We start from the raw sequence: 20,143 nt of genomic DNA, 5'->3' as shown, positions 1-20,143 counted from the left end.
TGTAGAACATGAATTGAAGAGCAGTGAACTGGAGGGAAGGAGATAGTCTGAACCAGTCGAAGTATAGTTGTGTGTCACTTAGCAATGGGGGATATGTTCTAAGAAGTGTGTTGTTAGGTGATTTCTTTGTTGTGGGAACATCTTAGAATGTACCTACACAAACCTAGATGTAGCCTACTACACACTTAGTCTCCTAGTCTACAAACATGGACAGCATACCATGTTATTCTACTGAAAATGGTGGGCAATTGTAACACAATGTTAAGTATTTGTGTATCTAAATGTATCTATACATAGAAAAGGTACAGTATAGATATGGTATAAAGGATAAAAAATGGGCCTGGTGTAGTGGCTCATGCCTGTAATCCTAGCACTCTGGGAGGCTGAGGCAAGAGGATCGCTTGAGACCGGGAGTTTGAGACCAGCCTGGGTAAGAGTGAGACCACATCTCAACAAAAAATAGAAAAATTAGCCAGACGTGGTGGTATGTGCCTGTGGTCCCAGCTACTAGAGAGGCTGAGACAGGAGGATCACTTGAGCCCAGGAGTTTGAGGTTGTAGTGAGCTATGATGACTCTACTACATTCTAGCCTTGGTGACAGAATGAGACCCTGTCTCAGGAAAAAAAAATGATACACCTGTATAGAACATATACTATGATGGAGCTTACAGGATTGAAAGTTGTTCTGGGTAAGTCAGCGAGTGAGTGCTGAATGATTGTGAAGGTTTAGTACATTACTGTACACTACTATTGACTTTATAAACACTGTATACTTAGGTTACACTGACTTTATAAAAAATTTTTTTCTTAATTAAAAATTTGTTTAGAGACAGGGTCTTGCTCTGTTGCCCAGACTGGAGAGCAGTGGTGCAATCATAGCTCACTATAACCTTGCGTCCTGGGCTCAAGAGATCCTCTCACCTCACCCTCCCAAGTAGCTAGGACTATAGGCACGTGCCATCACGACTGGCTAATTTTTTTTGTTGTTAATGTTATTTTTTTGTAGAGACGGAGTGTCGCTCTGTTGCCCAGGCTGGTCTCAAACTCCTAGATTCAAGTGGTCCTCCCATGTAGGCCTCCCAAAGTGCTGAGATTACAGATGTGAGCCACTATGCACAGCCTCTTTCTTCAATAATAAATTAACCTTAGCTTACTCTAACTTTTTAACTTTATAAACATTTAATGTTTTTTTTTTTTTTTAAAACAGAAAGTCTCCAAGTAACATTTAATGTTTTTAACTTTTTGACTCTTATGTAATAACATTTAGCTTAAATACAAATGCATTATATAGCTGTACAAAAATATTTTCTTTATGTCCTTGTTATATAAGCTTTTATCTATTTAAAGATTTTTCTTTAGCTTTTTAAACTTTTTTGTTAAAAACTAAGACATAAATACACACATTAGCCTTGGCCTACATAAGGTTAGGATCATCAAGACATCACTAGATGATGGGAGGTTTTCAGCTCCATTATAATCTTAATGGACCACCATCATACATGCCTGTTTGTCCTTGACAAAATGTTATCACATGCCACATGACTGTAGACTGGGTGAGTGATTCTGAGCCCTTAGTCAAGGTAGTGGTAGAGATAACATCAGATAAGAGACAGACTGAAAGAGGCTTCTGAGATTTGAAAATACAATTGTCCTCAGTATCCATAGGGGAATGGTTTCAGCATCTCCTAAGAATGTGAAAATCCATAGATACTCAAGTCCTTTACATAAAATGGCACAGCATTTGCATATAACCTATATATGCTCTTGTATACTTTAAATAATCTCAATTTTTTATACCTAATGCAATGTAAATGTTATAAAATAGTTGCTATACTGTATTTTTTATTTGTTTTTTATTTTGTTATTTTTCTGCATATATTTGATAATGTGGTTGGTTTAATCTGTGAGTATGGAGCCCGTAAACAGGAAGGGCCAACTGTATGTTTTCTGTTATCATTTGTAATACTGCCTTCTTTTTCTTTCCTTTACTTGCTTAGAATTATCCTTCACACTATTGATTCATTGAATAATAGTAATATGCCAGGCACTGAAGGTAGAAAATTTAGAATACAGGCATCTTATTTGAGGAGAAGCTCATAATCTAGCAAGTTTTTTCTTTTTGTCCATCCTACTTCTGGTGATGTCAGACTAGAAAATTATGACTAACTTTACCTGGGAAAACAACCAGAAAAACTGACAAAATATGCTTAAAGGCATAGGAATACCTTCAAATATGTGAAGTTTTATAGGGTCTAGACTATAAGAAGGAAATCTAGAGAAGTGACCCCAGCATTTGGGGGCTACTTTGTTCCTAGAGACATTTCTCTATTTCGGTAGAGTGTTGTTGATTCTAAAAGAGTCAAGCCTGAGGATATGGGGACCTAACCGGTTTTTTCCTGATTTAAAAGCAAGGTGGAGGTCCTTGGTAACTCCTGTAGAGTTTAGGTTGAGACCCCCAAAGGTAAACCAGAAATAGATCAGGCATCATAGGGACTGAAGCTCAGTTTAAAATCATCTCAGTGCCTTATTAGGTTAAAATAATGTACAATTTCTCATGTCCTTAGCCTCCTGACACAAGCAAATCAATCTCCACTGGAGGACGATATCATCCTACTGCTAAAATTGTTTCTATACTTGTTCATGTGCAGGATCTCGCACTCAGTCCAAAAAAGAAGAGAGAGAGAGAGAAGACATACATGGAGGCAGACCAACATGAATAAAACCAAGAGAAATGAAACAATACACAATACTATAGGAGATCTAGATAATGATGTTATCAGACATGGACTTGAAAGTATTTTATTAAAGAACTATCAACTATTCAGAAATTCCAAATTTAGGAAAATATTGAACTAAAAAGTAAAATGAAATTAAGAATAATCTAATGATGGTATTTAATATTTATTTATTTTTAATTTTTTTTTTAGAGACAGAATCTCACTCTGTTGCCTGGGCTACAGTGCTGTGGCATCAGCCTAGCTCGCAGCAACCTCAAACTCCTGGGCTCAAGCAGTCCTTCTGCCTCAGCCTCCTGAGTAGCTGGAACTACAGGCATGCACCACCATGCCCGGCTAATTTATTTATATATACATATATATAATATATATATATATATTATTATTATTTTTTAGTTGCCCAGCTAATTTGTTTCTGTTTTTTCAATAGAGACAGGGTCTCGCTCAGGCTGGTTTTGAACTCCTGAGCTCAAACAATCCTCCTGCCTCAGCCTCCCATAGTGCTAGGATTACAGGCGTGAGCCACCACACCTGGCCAGTATTTAATATTTAGATATAGGTTAAGAATAAATTAGTGGCCGGGCGCTGTGGCTCACGCCTGTAATCCTAGCTCTTGGGAGGCCGAGGCGGGCGGATTGCTCAAGGTCAGGAGTTCAAAACCAGCCTGAGCAAGAGCGAGACCCCGTCTCTACTATAAATAGAAAGAAATTAATTGGCCAACTGATATATATATAAAAAATTAGCCGGGCATGGTGGCACATGCCTGTAGTCCCAGCTACTCGGGAGGCTGAGGCAGGAGGATTGCTTGAGCCCAGGAGTTTGAGGTTGCTGTGAGCCAGGCTGACGCCACGGCACTCACTCTAGCCTGGATAACAAAGCGAGACTCTGTCTCAAAAAAAAAAAAAAAAAAAAAAAAAAATTAAAAAAAAATTAAAATAAATAAATAAATAAAATGTTGTTTAAATATTTAAAAAAAAAAAAAGAATAAATTAGTGAATTGGGAGATAGACGAGAAAAAAATAGCCTAATGAATGAAGACAAAAGGAAAATAAAAAGAGTATAAGAGACTTATACTCTAAGAAACTTACATGCTAAGAACGTAGTGAAAAGATCTAATCTAATATATGCCATAGGGATTCTGGGAAGACATGTTTGAGAGAAATAGAATAGGATAGAAGCCTTATTTGAAGAGAGAATGGTATAGAATGTTCCAAAACTGTCAGAACACAAAACAAAATACCAAAAAGCATACATTTGACAAGCTCTGAGAATCCAATGCATGATAAATACAAAGATATTTGTACCTGGGAACATTATGGTCAACTAAAGACAATTAAAAAAATCTGAAAAGCAGCCAGAGGACAGAAAAGGCAGTACAGATGCTCCTCACCTTATAATGGGGCTACATTTTGATACACCCATTGTAGGTTGAAAATATTTTAAGTCAAAAATGCATTTAATACACCTAATCAATCAAACATGATGTTTTAACATAGCCTACCTTAAATGTGTTCAGAGTTGGGCAAAATCATATAACACAAAGCCTATTGTATAATAAAGTGTTTGAAGATCTCATGGACTACATATCACCAGCCTGGGAAGACATCAGAATTCAAAGTACATGGAAATTGCCACAGTTTAACTCTAGTGTAAAGTAAAAAAATCCTAAGTTGAACCATCATAAGTCTGTGATGTAGATGTCTTTTTTAAAAGATTTTTTATTTTTAATTATTATGGGTATATAATAGTTGTTTATAGAGTATATGTGATATTTTGGTAAAGGTATACAATATCAATTAGTCAAATCAGGGTAATTGGGCTATCTATCATCTCAGGCATTTAACATTTCTTTGTGTTAGGAACATTTTTTTTTTTTTTTTTTGAGACAGAGTCTCGCTTTGTTGCCCAGGCTAGAGTGAGTGCCATGGCGTCAGCCTAGCTCATAGCAACCTCAAACTCCTGGCTCAAGCAATCCTCCTGCCTCAGCCTCCCGAGTAGCTGGGACTACAGGCATGCGCCACCATGCCCGGCTAATTTTTTGTATATATATTAGTTGGCCAATTAATTTCTTTCTATTTTATAGTAGAGACGGGGTCTCGCTCTTGCTCAGGCTGGTTTCGAACTCCTGACCTCGAGCAATCCGCCCGCCTCGGCCTCCCAGAGAGCTAGGATTACAGGCGTGAGCCACCGCACCCGGCCGTTAGGAACATTTTAATTCCACTCTTTTAGTTATTTTGAAGTATTCCCTAACTTATTGTTTATTATAGTCACTTTCTTGTGTTATCGAATATTGTTCATTCTATCTAGCTATATTTTTGCACTTATTAACCATCCCCACTTTATCCCTGCCTCCTCCCTACCCTACTGACCCCCTGGTAACTGTCATTCTACTCTCTGTCTCCACTTCATCCATGTTATTATGTATATATATATATTTTTTGAGTTAGAATCTCACTCTGTTGCCCGGGTTAGAGTGCTGTGGCATCAGCCTAGCTCACAGCAACCTCAAACTCCTGGGCTCAAGCGATCCTACTGCCTCAGCTTCCCGAGTAGCTGGGACTATAGGCATGCACCACCATGGCTGGCTAATTTTTTGAATATATATATTTTTAGTTGGTCAATTAATTTCTTTCTACTTTTAGTAGAGACGGGATCTCACTCTTACTCAGGCTGGTTTTGAACTCCTGACCTTAAGCGATCTTCCCGCCTCAGGCTCCCAGAGTGCTAGGATTACAGGAGGGAGCCACCGCGCCCAGCCCATCCACGTTATTGCAAATGGCAGGATTTCATTCTTTTTTTTTTGGCTATATAATATCCCATTGTATATATGTACCACAATTTCTTTATCCATTCATCCATGAATGGACACTTAGGTTGATTCTATATCTTGGCGGTTGTGATTAGTGCTGCAATAAATGTGGAAATATAGATATGTTTTTGATATGCTGAATTCCCATCCTTTGTATGAATACTCAGCAGTGGGATTGCTGGTCATATGGTAGTTTTAGTTTTTTGAGGAACGTCCATACTGTTCTCCATAGTGGTTGCACTAATACTCTCACCAACAGAGTTAAGGGTTCCCCTTTCTCCATGTGTTTGCCAGCATTCGTTATTGCCTGATATTTGATAAAAGTCACTTTAACTGGGGTGAGATAATATCTCATTATAGTTTTGATTTTCATTTCTCTGATGACTAATGACATTGAACATTTTTTCATATACCAATTGGCCATTTGTATGTCTTTTGAAAAATTTCTATTCAGATCCTTTGCCCATTTTTAATCAGATTATTTGATTTTTTCCTGTGGAGTTGTTGGAGTTCCCTTATATATTCTAATTATTAGTCCCTTGTACAACATCTGCATCTTTATAATCTAACAATAAGACTGGCAGCCAGTCTTTCAGTAGAAACGGGGAAAGCTAGAAGACAATAGGATATTTTTCTTAAAACTGAAGCATGTTGTTTAGGCAGCAGCTAAATTATCCCAGATTACAGCTCAAAGGTGCAGGAAGGAATGAAGAACAATGAAAATTATAAAAATGTGGCTGAGTCTAAATGAATATTAACCAACTTAGACAAAGATAAAAATAACTTTTATCATTTAATGTTTAAATACAACTAAAATACATGAGAACAATAGCATCTGAGGGAAGTAAATGGAATTTAAGGTGTTCTAAGATCTTTGCATTAACTACTAAATTATAGAAGATTTATTTTATTTCTGCTTAACATTGGTAAGTTAAGGGTACATCTTATGATTTCTAGAACAGCCACAAAATAGTAAAAGAATATAAAACCTTTTTCAAGTTAATATAGGGGATAAGTAAAGTAAAAACAACTTAAGCAATCCAAAAGAAAACAAGAAAGAAATATAAAAGGAATGCTAAGAAAACAGGATCAACAGCACATAGTAAGATGGTGGATTCAATATCAGAAATATCAGTGATTGCATTAAATATAAATAGATTAATTGCTCCAATTAGAAGCTAAAGATTGTCAGACTGGATATAATCTAAATTGTTTGGTGCTCATGATAGCCACTTTAAGAAAGATTTTAAAAGTAAAAGGATGGGAAAAAATTTAGCAAACTTTAACAACAAAAAGCAGATATGACTATATTTTAAATATTACTAGAGATAAAAAGGAATATCTCATAATTTTAAAAGGATCAGTGCAAACAATGGATTGTATGGAAAGAAAAACAGCTAAGAAAATTTAATAAAAATTTTTAAAAAACATGAAAAAAAGTAAATAAAAGGATAAGTTCATTAGGAAGTATACAATCCAAAATTTATAGGTGCCTGATAACATAGCCTTAAAATATATAAAGCAAAAATTAATAAAACTAAAAGAAGAAACATTTGTAATTTTAATGGAATGTTTTAACATACCCACTTAGTAGCTGATAGAACAATCTTTCAAAATTATCAGTGAAGAGGATAGTATTGGTGCTTTTGTGGGCATCCAGTGGTAACTAACTCTAAAGTGAGAGTGACAGTTTCCCTGACCTAATATCTAATCAGTAAGGATATAGAAGATTTTTTTTTTTTTTTTTTTTTGAGACAGAGTCTTGCTTTGTTGCCCAAGCTACAATGAGTGTCATGGCGTCAGCCTAGCTCACAGCAACCTCAAACTCCTGGGCTCAAGCAATCCTACTGCTTCAGCCTCCCAAGTAGCTGGGACTACAGGCATGAGCCACCATACCTAGCTAATTTTTTCTATATATATTAGTTGGCCAATTAATTTCGTTCTATTTATAGTAGAGACTGGGTCTCGCTCTTGCTCAGGCTGGTTTCGAACTCCTGACCTCAAGCAATCCTCCCGCCTCGGCCTCCCAGAGTTCTAGGATTACAGGCGTGAGCCACCATGCCCGGCTGATATAGAAGATTTTTAAAGGAAATATATAATTGCCATACTGTAGAATACTGTACCAACAGCTGCAGAATGTACATATTTTTCAAATTCACATGGAATATTTAAAAAATATGTTCATATACTGGGCCATAAAATAAGGGTCAAATTTCCAAGGAATAAAATTATACAGATTTTAATGCCATAATGAAATTACATCAGAAACCAGTAACTAAAAGGTAATTGGAAAATATCTATATGATTAAAATTAAGAAATGTGCTTTGAATAACCTATAAGTTGAACAAATTACAAAATATATTGAATGTATTGAATATGTTATGTATTAAAACTGTCAGGTTGGTCGTGGTGGCTCATGCCTGTAATCCTAGGACTCTGGGAGGCTGAGGCGGGCGGATTGTTTGAGCTCAGTTCGAGACCAGCCTGAGGAAGAGCGAGACCCCGTCTCTACTAAAAAATAGAAAGAAATTAGTTGGACAGATAAAAATATATAGAGAAAAAATTAGCTGGGCATGGTGGCGCATGCCTGTAGTTCCAGCTACTCAGGAGGCTGAGCCCAGGAGTTTGAGGTTGCTGTGAGCTAGGTTGACATTGTCTCAACAAAAAAAAAGAAATTGAATATGTAATTAAAAACCTTTCTATAAAGAACAATGCAAGCCAAAGGCAAGGATGTTTGCTAAGAGTTTTTATCATGAACGTAGGCATATTACAAAAAGGGACATCCAGGCCGGGCGCGGTGGCTCACGCCTGTAATCCTAGCACTCTGGGAGGCCGAGGCGGGCAGATTGCTCAAGGTCAGGAGTTCGAAACCAGCCTGAGCAAGAGCGAGATCTCATCTCTACTATAAATAGAAAGAAATTAATTGGCCAACTAATATATATGTAGAAAAAATTAGCCGGGCATGGTGGCACATGCCTGTAGTCCCAGCTACTGGTAGGCTGAGGCAGGAGGATCGCTTGAGCCCAGAAGTCTGAGGTTGCTGTGAGTTAGGCTGACACCACGGCACTCACTCTAGCCTGGGCAACAAAGTGAGACTCTGTCTCAAAAAAAAAAAAAAAGGGACATCCAAATAGACTGTAAACATGGGAAAGTGTTTTCTTCTTATTATTCATTAGGGAAATTAAAATTAAAACCATAAAGAAATACCCTTAGGCATTCACCAGAATGACTAAAATGGAAAAAGCTGATAATACAAGTATGGGAGAGATACTTTGATAAGGAAACTACCACACACTGATGGTGTGTACAAATGGGTACAGCCACTTCAGAAAGCTGTTTGGCACTGTCCACTGTGGTTAAACATATGTAGTTTATAATCCTGTGTTTTCACTCTCAAAATATATATAAATTCACACCCAAAAGTCTTGTGCAGAAATGGCATTATTATCTTATACATATTATCAAAAATTGGAAATAAGTGCAATGTTTGTCAATAGTAGGATGGGTGAATAAAGTTATTGTATATAAATATAATGGAATACTCTATAGCAGTGATTCTCAAAGTGTTTCTTCCTTCTCCTTACTAGTAATATTAGCATTACCTGGGAACTTTTTAGAAATGAAAGTTCTAAGTACTTTGTATCTACTTGTACAGAAATTCTGGGAATGGGGCCTAACAGTCTGTATTTTAACAAGCAAGTCATGTGATTCTGTTGAACATTAAAGTTTAGAATTAATGCTTTGTAGCAGCGTTTGGCATTTTTCTGTAAAGGGCAAGAAAAGTCTTTTAGATTTATTGGGCCATGTGGTCTCAACTTTGCTGTTACATTGAGAAACAGGCATAGAAGATATATAAATGAGTGTGTTGTTTCACAATGTCTATCCTGTAGCTGTTAAAATCAATGAACTACAGGTGTGTCCAGCAAAATGGATGTGTCTCTGAAACATTAGTTGAATAAAAATCAAAAAGACAAAAAGGATATGTATGTGACTCTGTTTAGATCATATTTATAAACAAATGAATCTTACCAATTGTATTAGAAGCTTTGGGCAAGAGGGTTTGGGGTGGTCATTGAGAAGAGGGGATGAAGAGAACTTTTGGATTTCTAGTAAAGGCTGCAAAAATCATTATGCTCATGCTATCTGGGATACTTATTATCCATGCTGCAAAAAAGAAGAGCTGGGGAAGGGGGTAGGAGGATCCTTTCTTACTGCTGTCTGTGGATGACCTTTATATAATGATTTCTTGTGAAATTGTTAATTAAAAGGAAAGAATTAAGAATTTACCTCTCCTAATTTGAGTAACTGTAGTTTATTGTAGGGTCCATTCTTCTTTACAGGACAATAAGAAATATACTAGGAATGGTAGAATTACAAAATCACTGTTGTGCAAAACCACCATATTTGCAGATTATTAATTTATTTGTGCAAATATTATCAGTGAAGGCTAAAACTGTTAGATAAACATTATCTTACCTAGGACCTAAATATCATTGCAGTATAGAAATGTATCTCTTTTACATTCTCAGGTGCATCTCTGTAAAAAAAATCTGAAAAGTAAAAGCATCAAAGGGATGAATAAAAGACTATTTCGAAGTATAAAAAAGAGTAAGAAAAACAATGGGTGCAAAAAAAAAAATGGGCGCATCATAAGAGTGTTGTACATAGTTGCTCAAGACCTGAGTTTTGAGTTTTTTAACCTTGGAATTTGAAAGCTTTTCTTTTTAAAAAAATGTTCTAAGGATTTTATTTTGTGGAAGTTAAATGTATATGAATTCCATATGAATTATATCACTTGTCACTGCCCACTTTTCCCAGAAATTGTTTCATTAAATTCATTGTTGATGATCCTACAAATATAGGCCTTTTTCATGGCTTAGAGTCATGTGGGAGAGATTAGGTTTCTTCATAGTATATTTTTCCTTAGTAGAGTTATCAGACAGACAGTGTGGTTAAAACAAATCCAGCCCCAATTTTGATTAGAGTGGTGTCAGATGTAGAATTCTAACCAAAAAATTTAGTTGCATGTACTTTTTAAAGAAGTCAATTTATACATTTATATACATTGTATCAAGATTTGTACAACTGAAGTTATACAGCCTTTTATTGTATAATGGTAAAAAAAAGACTTTTTCTTTTAAGCATGGCAGAAGCTTTTTTAGTCTGTATTATCATATGCCTATTATTTTCTGCAAGATGAATAAATTATTATTTTTATATTTGGCTTTCCTAGGAGGAATATAGAACTGAAGGTATTAGCTGGCATAACATAGATTACATTGATAATACCTGTTGCATAAATCTTATTAGCAAAAAACCGACAGGACTGCTCCATCTTTTGGATGAAGAAAGCAAGTGAGTATGATTGTTTTCAATTTTATTATTGGCCATTTGGGCTCCTCATCTCTTTTAAGTTTAAACTTTGTTATTACATTATCAAATAAAGAGCCGTAGGGTTCCTTGTGTGTAATTTTTAAAATGTGTTTCTAGGTAAATAGGATGGACTTCACTATTTGAACTCATTTTTTCCCTTAAACTTTGATGTTAAATTTGTTGATATATATTTATTATTAGGGTACATGTTCTTTTCTTCTTGCATTGAGTTTATATGAGATATGATTGCAGTTTTCATGTTTAGCAGAAAAGAATATCATGATAGATTAGTTATGTCTGCCTTGACTGTACAAGGGTAAGTGGCAATGTATACCAAAATTAAACATAAGCTTCAGAAATAATGCTTCATTTAACATCCTCCAGAATAGTCACAGCAGTGTATAAGATATTATTTAGAGTTAAATTATCCTAAGAATTGGCTAATCTAGAATTGGAGAAACTGAAATGAGGAGATTGTTTTTTTTTATGACTCTTTGATAAAAAAATTTAGAAATTGAATTAGTTTAACTGAATCCTAGTTTAATATTATACTCATTAAATTAGGATAGAAAATATTGGGGATTTACTATCACAGGTAGATGACTGTATATCAGATTTTTGTGGAACAATCTAGAGTTTATGTCTGCTGTCCAGTTTAGTCATTAAAAGTAAATCTTTTACTCTCAGAAATAACCTGTTTTATATGATAATTTGTATATCACCCTATTAATATGCCATAAACACAGAATTGCTACATACATACACAAGATAAGATGGCAGAATGAAAAATATAGCAGAAAGACTGCTAACAATTAAGTCTAGTATCATGTAACTAACTTTATCACTAGTCTATTCCCATGAAATGAATTAAGATACAGCTAACACAAAAAATACTTTTTTTGTCTGGAGTTTGGCAGAGTTTATCATATTACGCTATATGCCCTAAAACAGGCGTCCTCAAACTATGGCCCGCGGGCCACATGCAGGCCGCCTAGCATATTTATCCGGCCCTCTAGGTGTTTTTGCCCCTGCTGCCTGTCCTGTGTAGCAGCCAACTCATCCCAGGCCCACAGTGTGTACTCTCCAACGGTCTGAGGGACAGTGAACTGGCCCCCTGTTTAAAAAGTTTAAGGACTCCTGCCCTAAAAAATATATTATCTCTTATAAAATGTTAAGGTTAGTGGTTCTTAACTCTGTATACCTTACTTCTAGTTTGTCTTTTTTTGAGAATAGCTTCACAGGTGATTTTGATATTCAGTGTTGAGAACCATCATGGTTGATAATGAAATGACATGCAGTTCTTTTTGTTTGAAGCATTTTATGCTAGCAAAAATCTAAGCAAATTTAAGGAAAAGATCATATAGGTAGTGGGCTTGAGATTCAAACCCTCTAAGTATTTCTGATAAATAAGCTTGTGCTTTGAAGAATTGTTTTATTTGCTTCCCTGTAATACGTAGGTGTTAGAGTCAGAAGTCCAGGGTTTTTATCCTGTCTCAATTAACTATCCTTGGCCAATCTCTTAATATCCTTTGTCCTCAGTTTTCTGTACAAAAAGGAAATGATGATAAATGATGATATTATTTGCAATATATCTTAAGGTGTTTGTAAACAGCAATTGAGTTAGTGGATATATAACTAAAACATGAATAGCACAAGGGATTCATCTCTATCCTGTCATTCTTAGGCAAATTTCATTGAATGCGCATCTAATTATACAAAGACTATATTTTCCTTGCCATTTGCTACCTTATGTAGATATAGCCTTGTGAAGAGAAAGTTACCTCTTTGCTATTAATGCAAAGGCTTATGGGGTTAAGCCCTGTAATTTCAGGGAGACATATTTTAGCTCAATAAAAGGAAGAACATTAGAGCTGATTAGCAATTGCTTCAAAAATCAATACAGTTCTCTATTATAATAATTATTTTGTATCATTTGTCAGGGCATTGTTGTTGGTAGGAGACTGGACTGAGTAACTTTTTAATCATTCATCCCTTCAGTTATGTTTCTATATTCAGTTCTCTATAAAAGTCTCTAATAAGCTGTAATATTCCTCACTTTATAAGTCAGTCCTATAGTTACTACCTCTCTTTGTTAACGGACCATCATTGCCATATAGGGGAAAATTTTTTCTCATCCCTTTTAGGGTCTCCAGGAGTTAAGAATTAAACTGACGTAAGACACATTAACAGGCAAAAGCATATAAGTTTTATTAGAATTTTACATGTACATGAGAATGTACATGTAAACTTGAAACATGTTCAAGTGAACATGTTCACTTGAAAATGAAGACCTGATGAAGTAACCAGAGTGGAAAACTTATATTCCTTTTAGACAAATGATAAATTTATGGAGAAATGACAAGACAAAGAGGTTTGGTGTATGTATGGGAAATAAATTGTGGGGAAGTAACTATGATAATATTGAGAAAAACTAGTGGAAGATAAGATGATAATTTTGAGAAAAACTAGTGGAATATAAGTAACTATGATAATTTTGAGAAAAACTAGTTGAAAGTAAAGGTTATTTTAGTAAGTTAGTTTGTATAGATCCATATCAGTGTTGATTTCCAATCTGTGGGGATAAAAATGTTCTTTTCTTCCCAGTACAGGGAAGGCATCTTTCTCATGGGGAATTTTATGGCCTGTTTTTAGGTAGAAAAGAGGAGGACAGAAGCCCTTCCTGCATCTACTATTTCTCATGCACCTTTAGCTCAAAATAATATGTCAAAGATGCATATTTTAGGGTGTTATGTCCTGAACTCCTTCAGTCTCTATGCTTTAACATCTCAGAAGATGCAAAGGCATGAAATATTTTTCCTCTGCCATTTACCTGTAAAGAGGGATTGAAAATAAATTAGTTACATTTAGACATGGTTATTTGAGGACTCAATTTAGCATGAATATTTTTTCTTTAAAAAAACTTTGTTCTGTAGGGAATATATAACATGAAATATATGCTTAGTGGTATTCCTATTTTATGCAGGGTGTTCATAGTGTTCCAGGTGTGTGTGTTTAGAGTCAGAAGCCTTCATTAATTTCAGTACGAGTGTTAACTATAGTTGATAGCCACAGATGAATGCGCACAGCCCAGCGTTGACTTATAGTTGACAGCCGTAGATGAATGCGCACAGCCCAGCATCGACTTTAGCTAACAGCTGTGATATGATGACGCATAGCCGAGCATCGACTTTAACGTTAATAACAAAACTTGACTTTTCTAATTTTCCATTTATCAAAATAAAATTGTGAACATTTAAAAATAACGTAATAAAAACATATATGTTACCTATTCTGATTTCATTACAAGTAAAGCTGCCTGTAAAGTAAAACAAGCTTTCAGTGCTTTAAAGCTTTCCTCACCACACAAGAGCAAAACGGATTTGTCATCAATGCACAGCACAAACTATTGTGCAGACTATGAGTGCTGGCTGTGTGAAGGTTTCACGGCCGGTGAGCGCCGTTCTGAAGAGGTTAAGCTTATCCTTGCCACTTACTGTCTGTAGGATGTTGGGCAAATTACTTAAGCTAGATTCTGTAGGATGCGCTGTTCTGAAGAGGTTAAGCTTATCCTTGCCACTTACTGTCTGTAGGATGTTGGGCAAATTACTTAAGCTAGATTCTGTAGGATGCTGTGTGGAAGAGGAAGGGGGAATAGTGTAAGCAAAGTCTCAACGTTACATATGAATAGGATGTTACAAGTATAATCAATCTTTCCCATAGTACTCAAAGTATGATCTGCTGATAGCAGTGGTGGGCCACCTTGAAGTTTATTAGAAATGTGAAAAAAAAAAAAAAAAGAAAAAAAAGAAATGTGGCGTCTCAGACTTCCACCCCAGATCTGTTGAATCAGAATTTTCATTTTAACGAAGACTGAAGATTAGAGCATTTATTTAGGGCAGCATTATGTGACTCTTGCCTGCTCATAAGAATTACCTTGGGAATTTGTAAATAGCACTGCTGCTAAGTCATCACCCTGATAAATTAAATCAGAATTGCAAGGTAGGGTCCAGGCATTGGTAGTTTTGAAAGTTTCAGAGGTGAGAAACACTAGATTAAGAACTTTAAAATGAGCAATGATGTATCATTTGCCTCTGTTTCATGTTCTTTTGCCTGATAATATAATAGGTGTCCATAAATATCTGTCAAATATATAGGATCTGTAGAGAGCTTTCTTTTTTCCATCTTTCCTAGTTTTGAGTAAAGACTGTTCTTACATCAGTCCTTCTTCCTTTGAAAATTTCTGTTCTCCGTTTAAAAGTAGGAGAAAAATATATCATAAACTTTTCAATTACTCAGAGGATTAGAAGGCAAATAAACTACTACTTAGAGACAGTGAGGTGAGCATCCTATCCAAAGCGAAACATTCTGTTGTGTAGTACTGAGATACAAGTTTGTAGAGGTCTGATTGGCCTAGGCTTAGAAGCTTGAAGTCAGTCTCTTTGCCTTGGTGTTCTATAAAGTTTCTGAGTAGAGGAGGCACATGATTAAAGCACTATTGTAGGAAAATTAATATTATTATATGCTTTGGTAACTTAAAAGAAAGTAAGATTAGAAATGGTGAGACTGTTACAGAGACTGCTACTGAAGTCTGTGTTTGAAATCATAAGAATTGTAATCCATTCTAGAATGGCTTTTGGATTTTAGAGTGAGCTAGGTAGTGGAAGTGTTTTGAGGACGTGATAATACTTGAAAGATAAAGCAGGCCAACTTGACTAGGAAAATGGCAGTATTTGCAACATAAGTTGGTAACATTTATGTAATCCCTATAGGATGCCAGCTAGTATTAGATGTTTTGACTAGTGTTATTTAGTTCTACAAGCACTATGATACCTAGTACTGTACTCATTTTTATAGATTAGAAGACCAGTTCTCAACTGATACTCCAAACTATGACTGTCTGGTGTCAAAGACCATTCTCTTTCCTTATTCCAATGCATACTATGTGATTAACCATTTTGGCTGTAATTTTGGAATCATCATTAAACCTCACATTTGTATTAGTCATCTTCACAACCTCACATCACATTATTTCTCATTATTTCAGTTACTGTTAAATGAAGCTATTTTCTGGAATATATCCTTTTTCTGTCAGTGATATTTCCTCTATATGAAAGTCCTACCCAACCTTTAACATCTAGCCCATTATTTCTTCCTATGTCTTCTGAGCTTTTTCATTCTCAATCAGTAATGATTTTTTTCTCTTCTGAAATTCTATATTTCCTGTTATGCAATTAATACTTAATACTGCCTGTATGATTTCTGGATATGAAATGCTCAACCAGTACAATCAATGGGTATAAACTCACTGATATATATTTGAAATAATATAGATATAGAAATATGTGGTAATTGGTGTAGGTAAGAAAACTGCTACTTGTTTATGCATGAAGAAATAGGAAACCAGATAATGTCTATGGATTTTAAGGACTTATGAAAATTGAGAGATTTTTCCTTTTTTGGAAGTTCTTGGCCCCAAAGAACATATGATTTGGGTTTTATTTTCCTTTGGGTTTTACAGTAGGGCAAAACAATGCAAATTAAGCTAACTATGTAATAATTTGAGTTAATTTCTTTATTCATACTTGCAAAGTGTGAATCTGGGCACATTGCAAGTTTTGATCCCTCACCTATAAAATAGGAACACTAATACATAGTATACTCACTTTTTAGCTTGTTATAAGAATCAGATTAATATAGAATCAGGTAATATAGGTAAAAACTGTAAACTGCTAAATAAATATACTAGATGCCAATGTAATTACAATGTACTTAAAAAGGACTGTATTAACTACTACATTTTTATTTAGTATTTTTTTCTTTTTTAAATTCAGCTTTCCACAGGCTACAAATCAAACATTGCTAGACAAATTTAAGCATCAACATGAAGAGAATTCTTACATCGAATTTCCAGCTGTGATGGAACCTGCTTTCATCATAAAACATTATGCTGGAAAAGTAAAATATGGGGTAAAGGTCAGTAAATTTCTCACTGGCTATGCTTTTAGGGCACAAGTGCATTCTTGATTGTGTCACTATCTCTGGCGCACTATGCTCGTAATTTGTGGAGGTTTTTTGTCAGTAATGGAGACATTTTATAAAGATACTTCTAAAATTCAGATTCTGCTTTTCAATATGTTAGTGTCTTATGTAAGGCAATATTTCTGTTGGTTTCTGCCTGCGGATAAACCTGATCTTGTCAGTTCATTCTTATAACCTTTTTAGATCTCAAAGAATAGACAGCATCTGTATGTCTGAAACTCACTTTGTTCATCTACTTAATTTATTGAATTTTTCCCTTCTCTATATACCTGTAAGTCCTGACAGAGTCTTCATGCACCATTAAGTATTTGTGAGCTTGCATTTTTAATGAATGTATTGAAACTCCTAACTCTTATGGAGGGGATATTCATTATTTTGTCCATTTCTTGGTTATTGGTGAATCTATTAGTCTTTAACCATTTGATGTTTAAGCCTACTATTTGAGGCCCTTAATTTCCCAGGCAAGGCCGTGACAATATGGAGAATAGTGGAGGAATATGTTTTCTCCTGGGTCTTGAGGTGAGTGTCTTAAGATCATTTATTAATCCATTAGCTGATTTATTTATTCAAGAAATATTTATTGTACACAGACCATATCTCAGACTTTGTGCTTGGTGTTTGGACTGATGACAAACTAGAAAGATATGTTCCTGACCATTTCTATCTACACACATATACACACACACGCATATAGATGTACATATATGTGTGTGCATCTATATACAATATATCGATAAATGGACTATGTGCCATAAATAAGTGAATGGGTTCTATGAGAGAAAGTAATGAAATAATGGATTTTGAATTTGTGGATCCTCGAATACCTAAGAAATTTAAATGTTGAGAGGTGACCTGAAATAAATGTTATGTTGGTGAGGAGTTGGGATGATGAATATTATAGACCATGAGATAAGAAAGAGTTTGATATGTTGAAATCATTGAAAACAGGTTAGTGTTACTATATTATAATGAGCAAAGGAGATAGTGATGCAAAAGGAATTTAGAGAGTGAACAGCAGGCTAATTTTTCAGGGCTTCTGGGCCAAGTCAAAGGAGTTCTGTTTTTGTTGAAATTACTATGGGGCAGTATGAAAAGACTTAAGCAGAGGATGTGACTTGTGTTTTTTAAAAGATGGCCTTGATTATTTTGAGGAAAAGGGATGGCAGTGGGTGAGAGTAGAATCTGAAAGATCAACTAAGTAGCCTTTTTTTTCTAATTGAAAATTAGTCGATATTGGGGAGATCTAGGTGATTATGAGATATTTTGGAGGTACCATCCTCAGAGTTTATTGACAATGAGTAAGTGACTTCTACCTAGAGCTGATGGGTAAATTGGAGGCACCAGGTCTTGAGATAGAAAAGACAGGAAAGAATGGATTTTAGAACAAAAATTAAAACTACAGTTTAAAAAGTAAAACAAACAAAAAATTGAGTTATAAAAAACTTGAGTATGTTGTGAGGTGTATAAAGTGCACAAATCTAAAGTGTTCAGAGTTTTTATGTTCCTCCCAGCACAGTCTCTCCTCAGAGGTAACCAATATCCTATCTTTTGTCATCCTCAATTTTACTTATTCAATTTTATATAAATCGAACCATGTAATATATACACTTGTGTCTGTGGTATTTATCCTCATTATCAGACAGATTGAAAGTAAAAGCATGGGGAAAGGATAAAAGCTGGCGTAATTATATTATTGTTGGAGAAAGTAGATTTTAAAGCCAGAAAATATTTATTAGAGATAAAAAGGGACATTTCATAATGATAAAAGGGGCCAGATCAACAGGAAGACATAATCATCAAAAGTTCTATGTATCCAGTGACTTTGATTCAAAATAATGTAATGTAAAAGGAAAGCAAAAGAAGACCTAGACAAGTCTATCTTCATAGTTGTAGATTTTAACACACCTCTTTAGTAACAAGCAGACACAAAATAAAAACAGCACTATTAAACAACTGACCTAATTGGCATATCATAAAGATAACTAGATAATCATTGAGTATTTAGAAATTAAGAAAACCTCTTCTGAGTAACCAGTGAGTCAAAAGAGAAGTCATAATATAAATTGCTTATTATAATTATAATTCATTAAAATTATATTTTATACTGAACATTAACAAAAATATAGCATATCAAAATTTTAGGATGTAGTTAAAATAAGGATTACAGGGAAATTCATAACTTTAGATGCATATATTAGAAAGGAAGAAAAGTTGAAAAGTGGTTACCTAAGCTTCTATCTCAAGAAACTAGGAAAAGAACAGCAAATCACACTGAAAGGAATTAGAGGTCTCCCCTCACACCCTCCCAGCCGTGACCCCCATGAAGATTTCTGCCTTGTTTCCTCTTTAAATCCTGTTCTCAGGAGAACAAAGCAGAATTAGGAAGGGAAAACTCTAAAGATAATAGGCTGGGTCCAAGCTGACTTATGTACACGATGATAGATGACATACTAGTTATGTTCCTCATATAATTCTGAGTTAGAGGTTCTCTATGAAACTGTACCAACTTGGAGTGATTTACTCACCAAATTTTTAATCCTTACATTTGGTGTGAATATATTTGTAAGATTATAGTTGGTGCCTAGCCCACGCAAATCATTTTGGGCCTTTGTACCTAGGATGTAGGATTCTTGTCCTCTCCATTTTTCTGTGGTACATTCTAACCCATTTTCTTGTGTTTCATCTCCTCCAACCCCTATTCTTCGGCAGATGGTTATCCCTGCCTATTTACAGTACTACTTATTCTTATTCAGTTTTAAAAATTTGTATGCTGGTAATATCCAAATGTATTTTATGAAATCTCCCTAGGAACTCCAGACTTACATATCCATCTGCCTGCATGATGTCTATATGTAGACATAGTGTAGTTGTTATCGGTGGCTGTGTTTGGACCCCTGCTCTTCTACTTACTGTGTGATAAGGGGCCAGGATTATTCTCCTCTCTCCACCTCAGTTTCCTCATCTATAAATCTATAAAATGGAAATAATAAGATCTATCTCAAAGGATTGTTGGGGGATTAAATGAGACCATACATGTAAAATGCTTAGAAGAGTCGCAGGTACATAGTAACCTTTCAATAAATGTTATCTACTGTTATTATTATCCTCATTGTTCCAAACTTCACTTGGATAAAACAGATCTCTTGATTCTCATTTTCTATCCCCAAACCTTTTCTCTAGTCTCCT

At 35.1% G+C, this 20,143-nt stretch overlaps 1 protein-coding gene across 11 annotated transcripts in view; it reads left to right on the top strand.

Annotated features, from left to right (window-relative positions):
- Positions 1 to 20,143, top strand: part of MYO9A (myosin IXA) — a 257,752-nt gene that overhangs the window by 97,046 nt on the left and 140,563 nt on the right. For all 11 annotated transcript variants that reach the window (XM_076004523.1, XM_076004524.1, XM_012768294.3 and 8 more), the window contains 2 exons: positions 10,779 to 10,900; positions 16,750 to 16,891. In XM_076004523.1, the coding sequence (XP_075860638.1) occupies positions 10,779 to 10,900; positions 16,750 to 16,891 (264 nt within the window). The remainder of the gene's footprint in view (positions 1 to 10,778; positions 10,901 to 16,749; positions 16,892 to 20,143) is intronic.

Source organism: Microcebus murinus, chromosome 6, assembly GCF_040939455.1.
Source record: "Microcebus murinus isolate Inina chromosome 6, M.murinus_Inina_mat1.0, whole genome shotgun sequence".
In the NCBI taxonomy this organism is placed as follows: domain Eukaryota; kingdom Metazoa; phylum Chordata; class Mammalia; order Primates; family Cheirogaleidae; genus Microcebus; species Microcebus murinus.
Note: the sequence above shows the minus strand (reverse complement) of the source record. Positions and strands in the feature narration are given on the sequence as shown.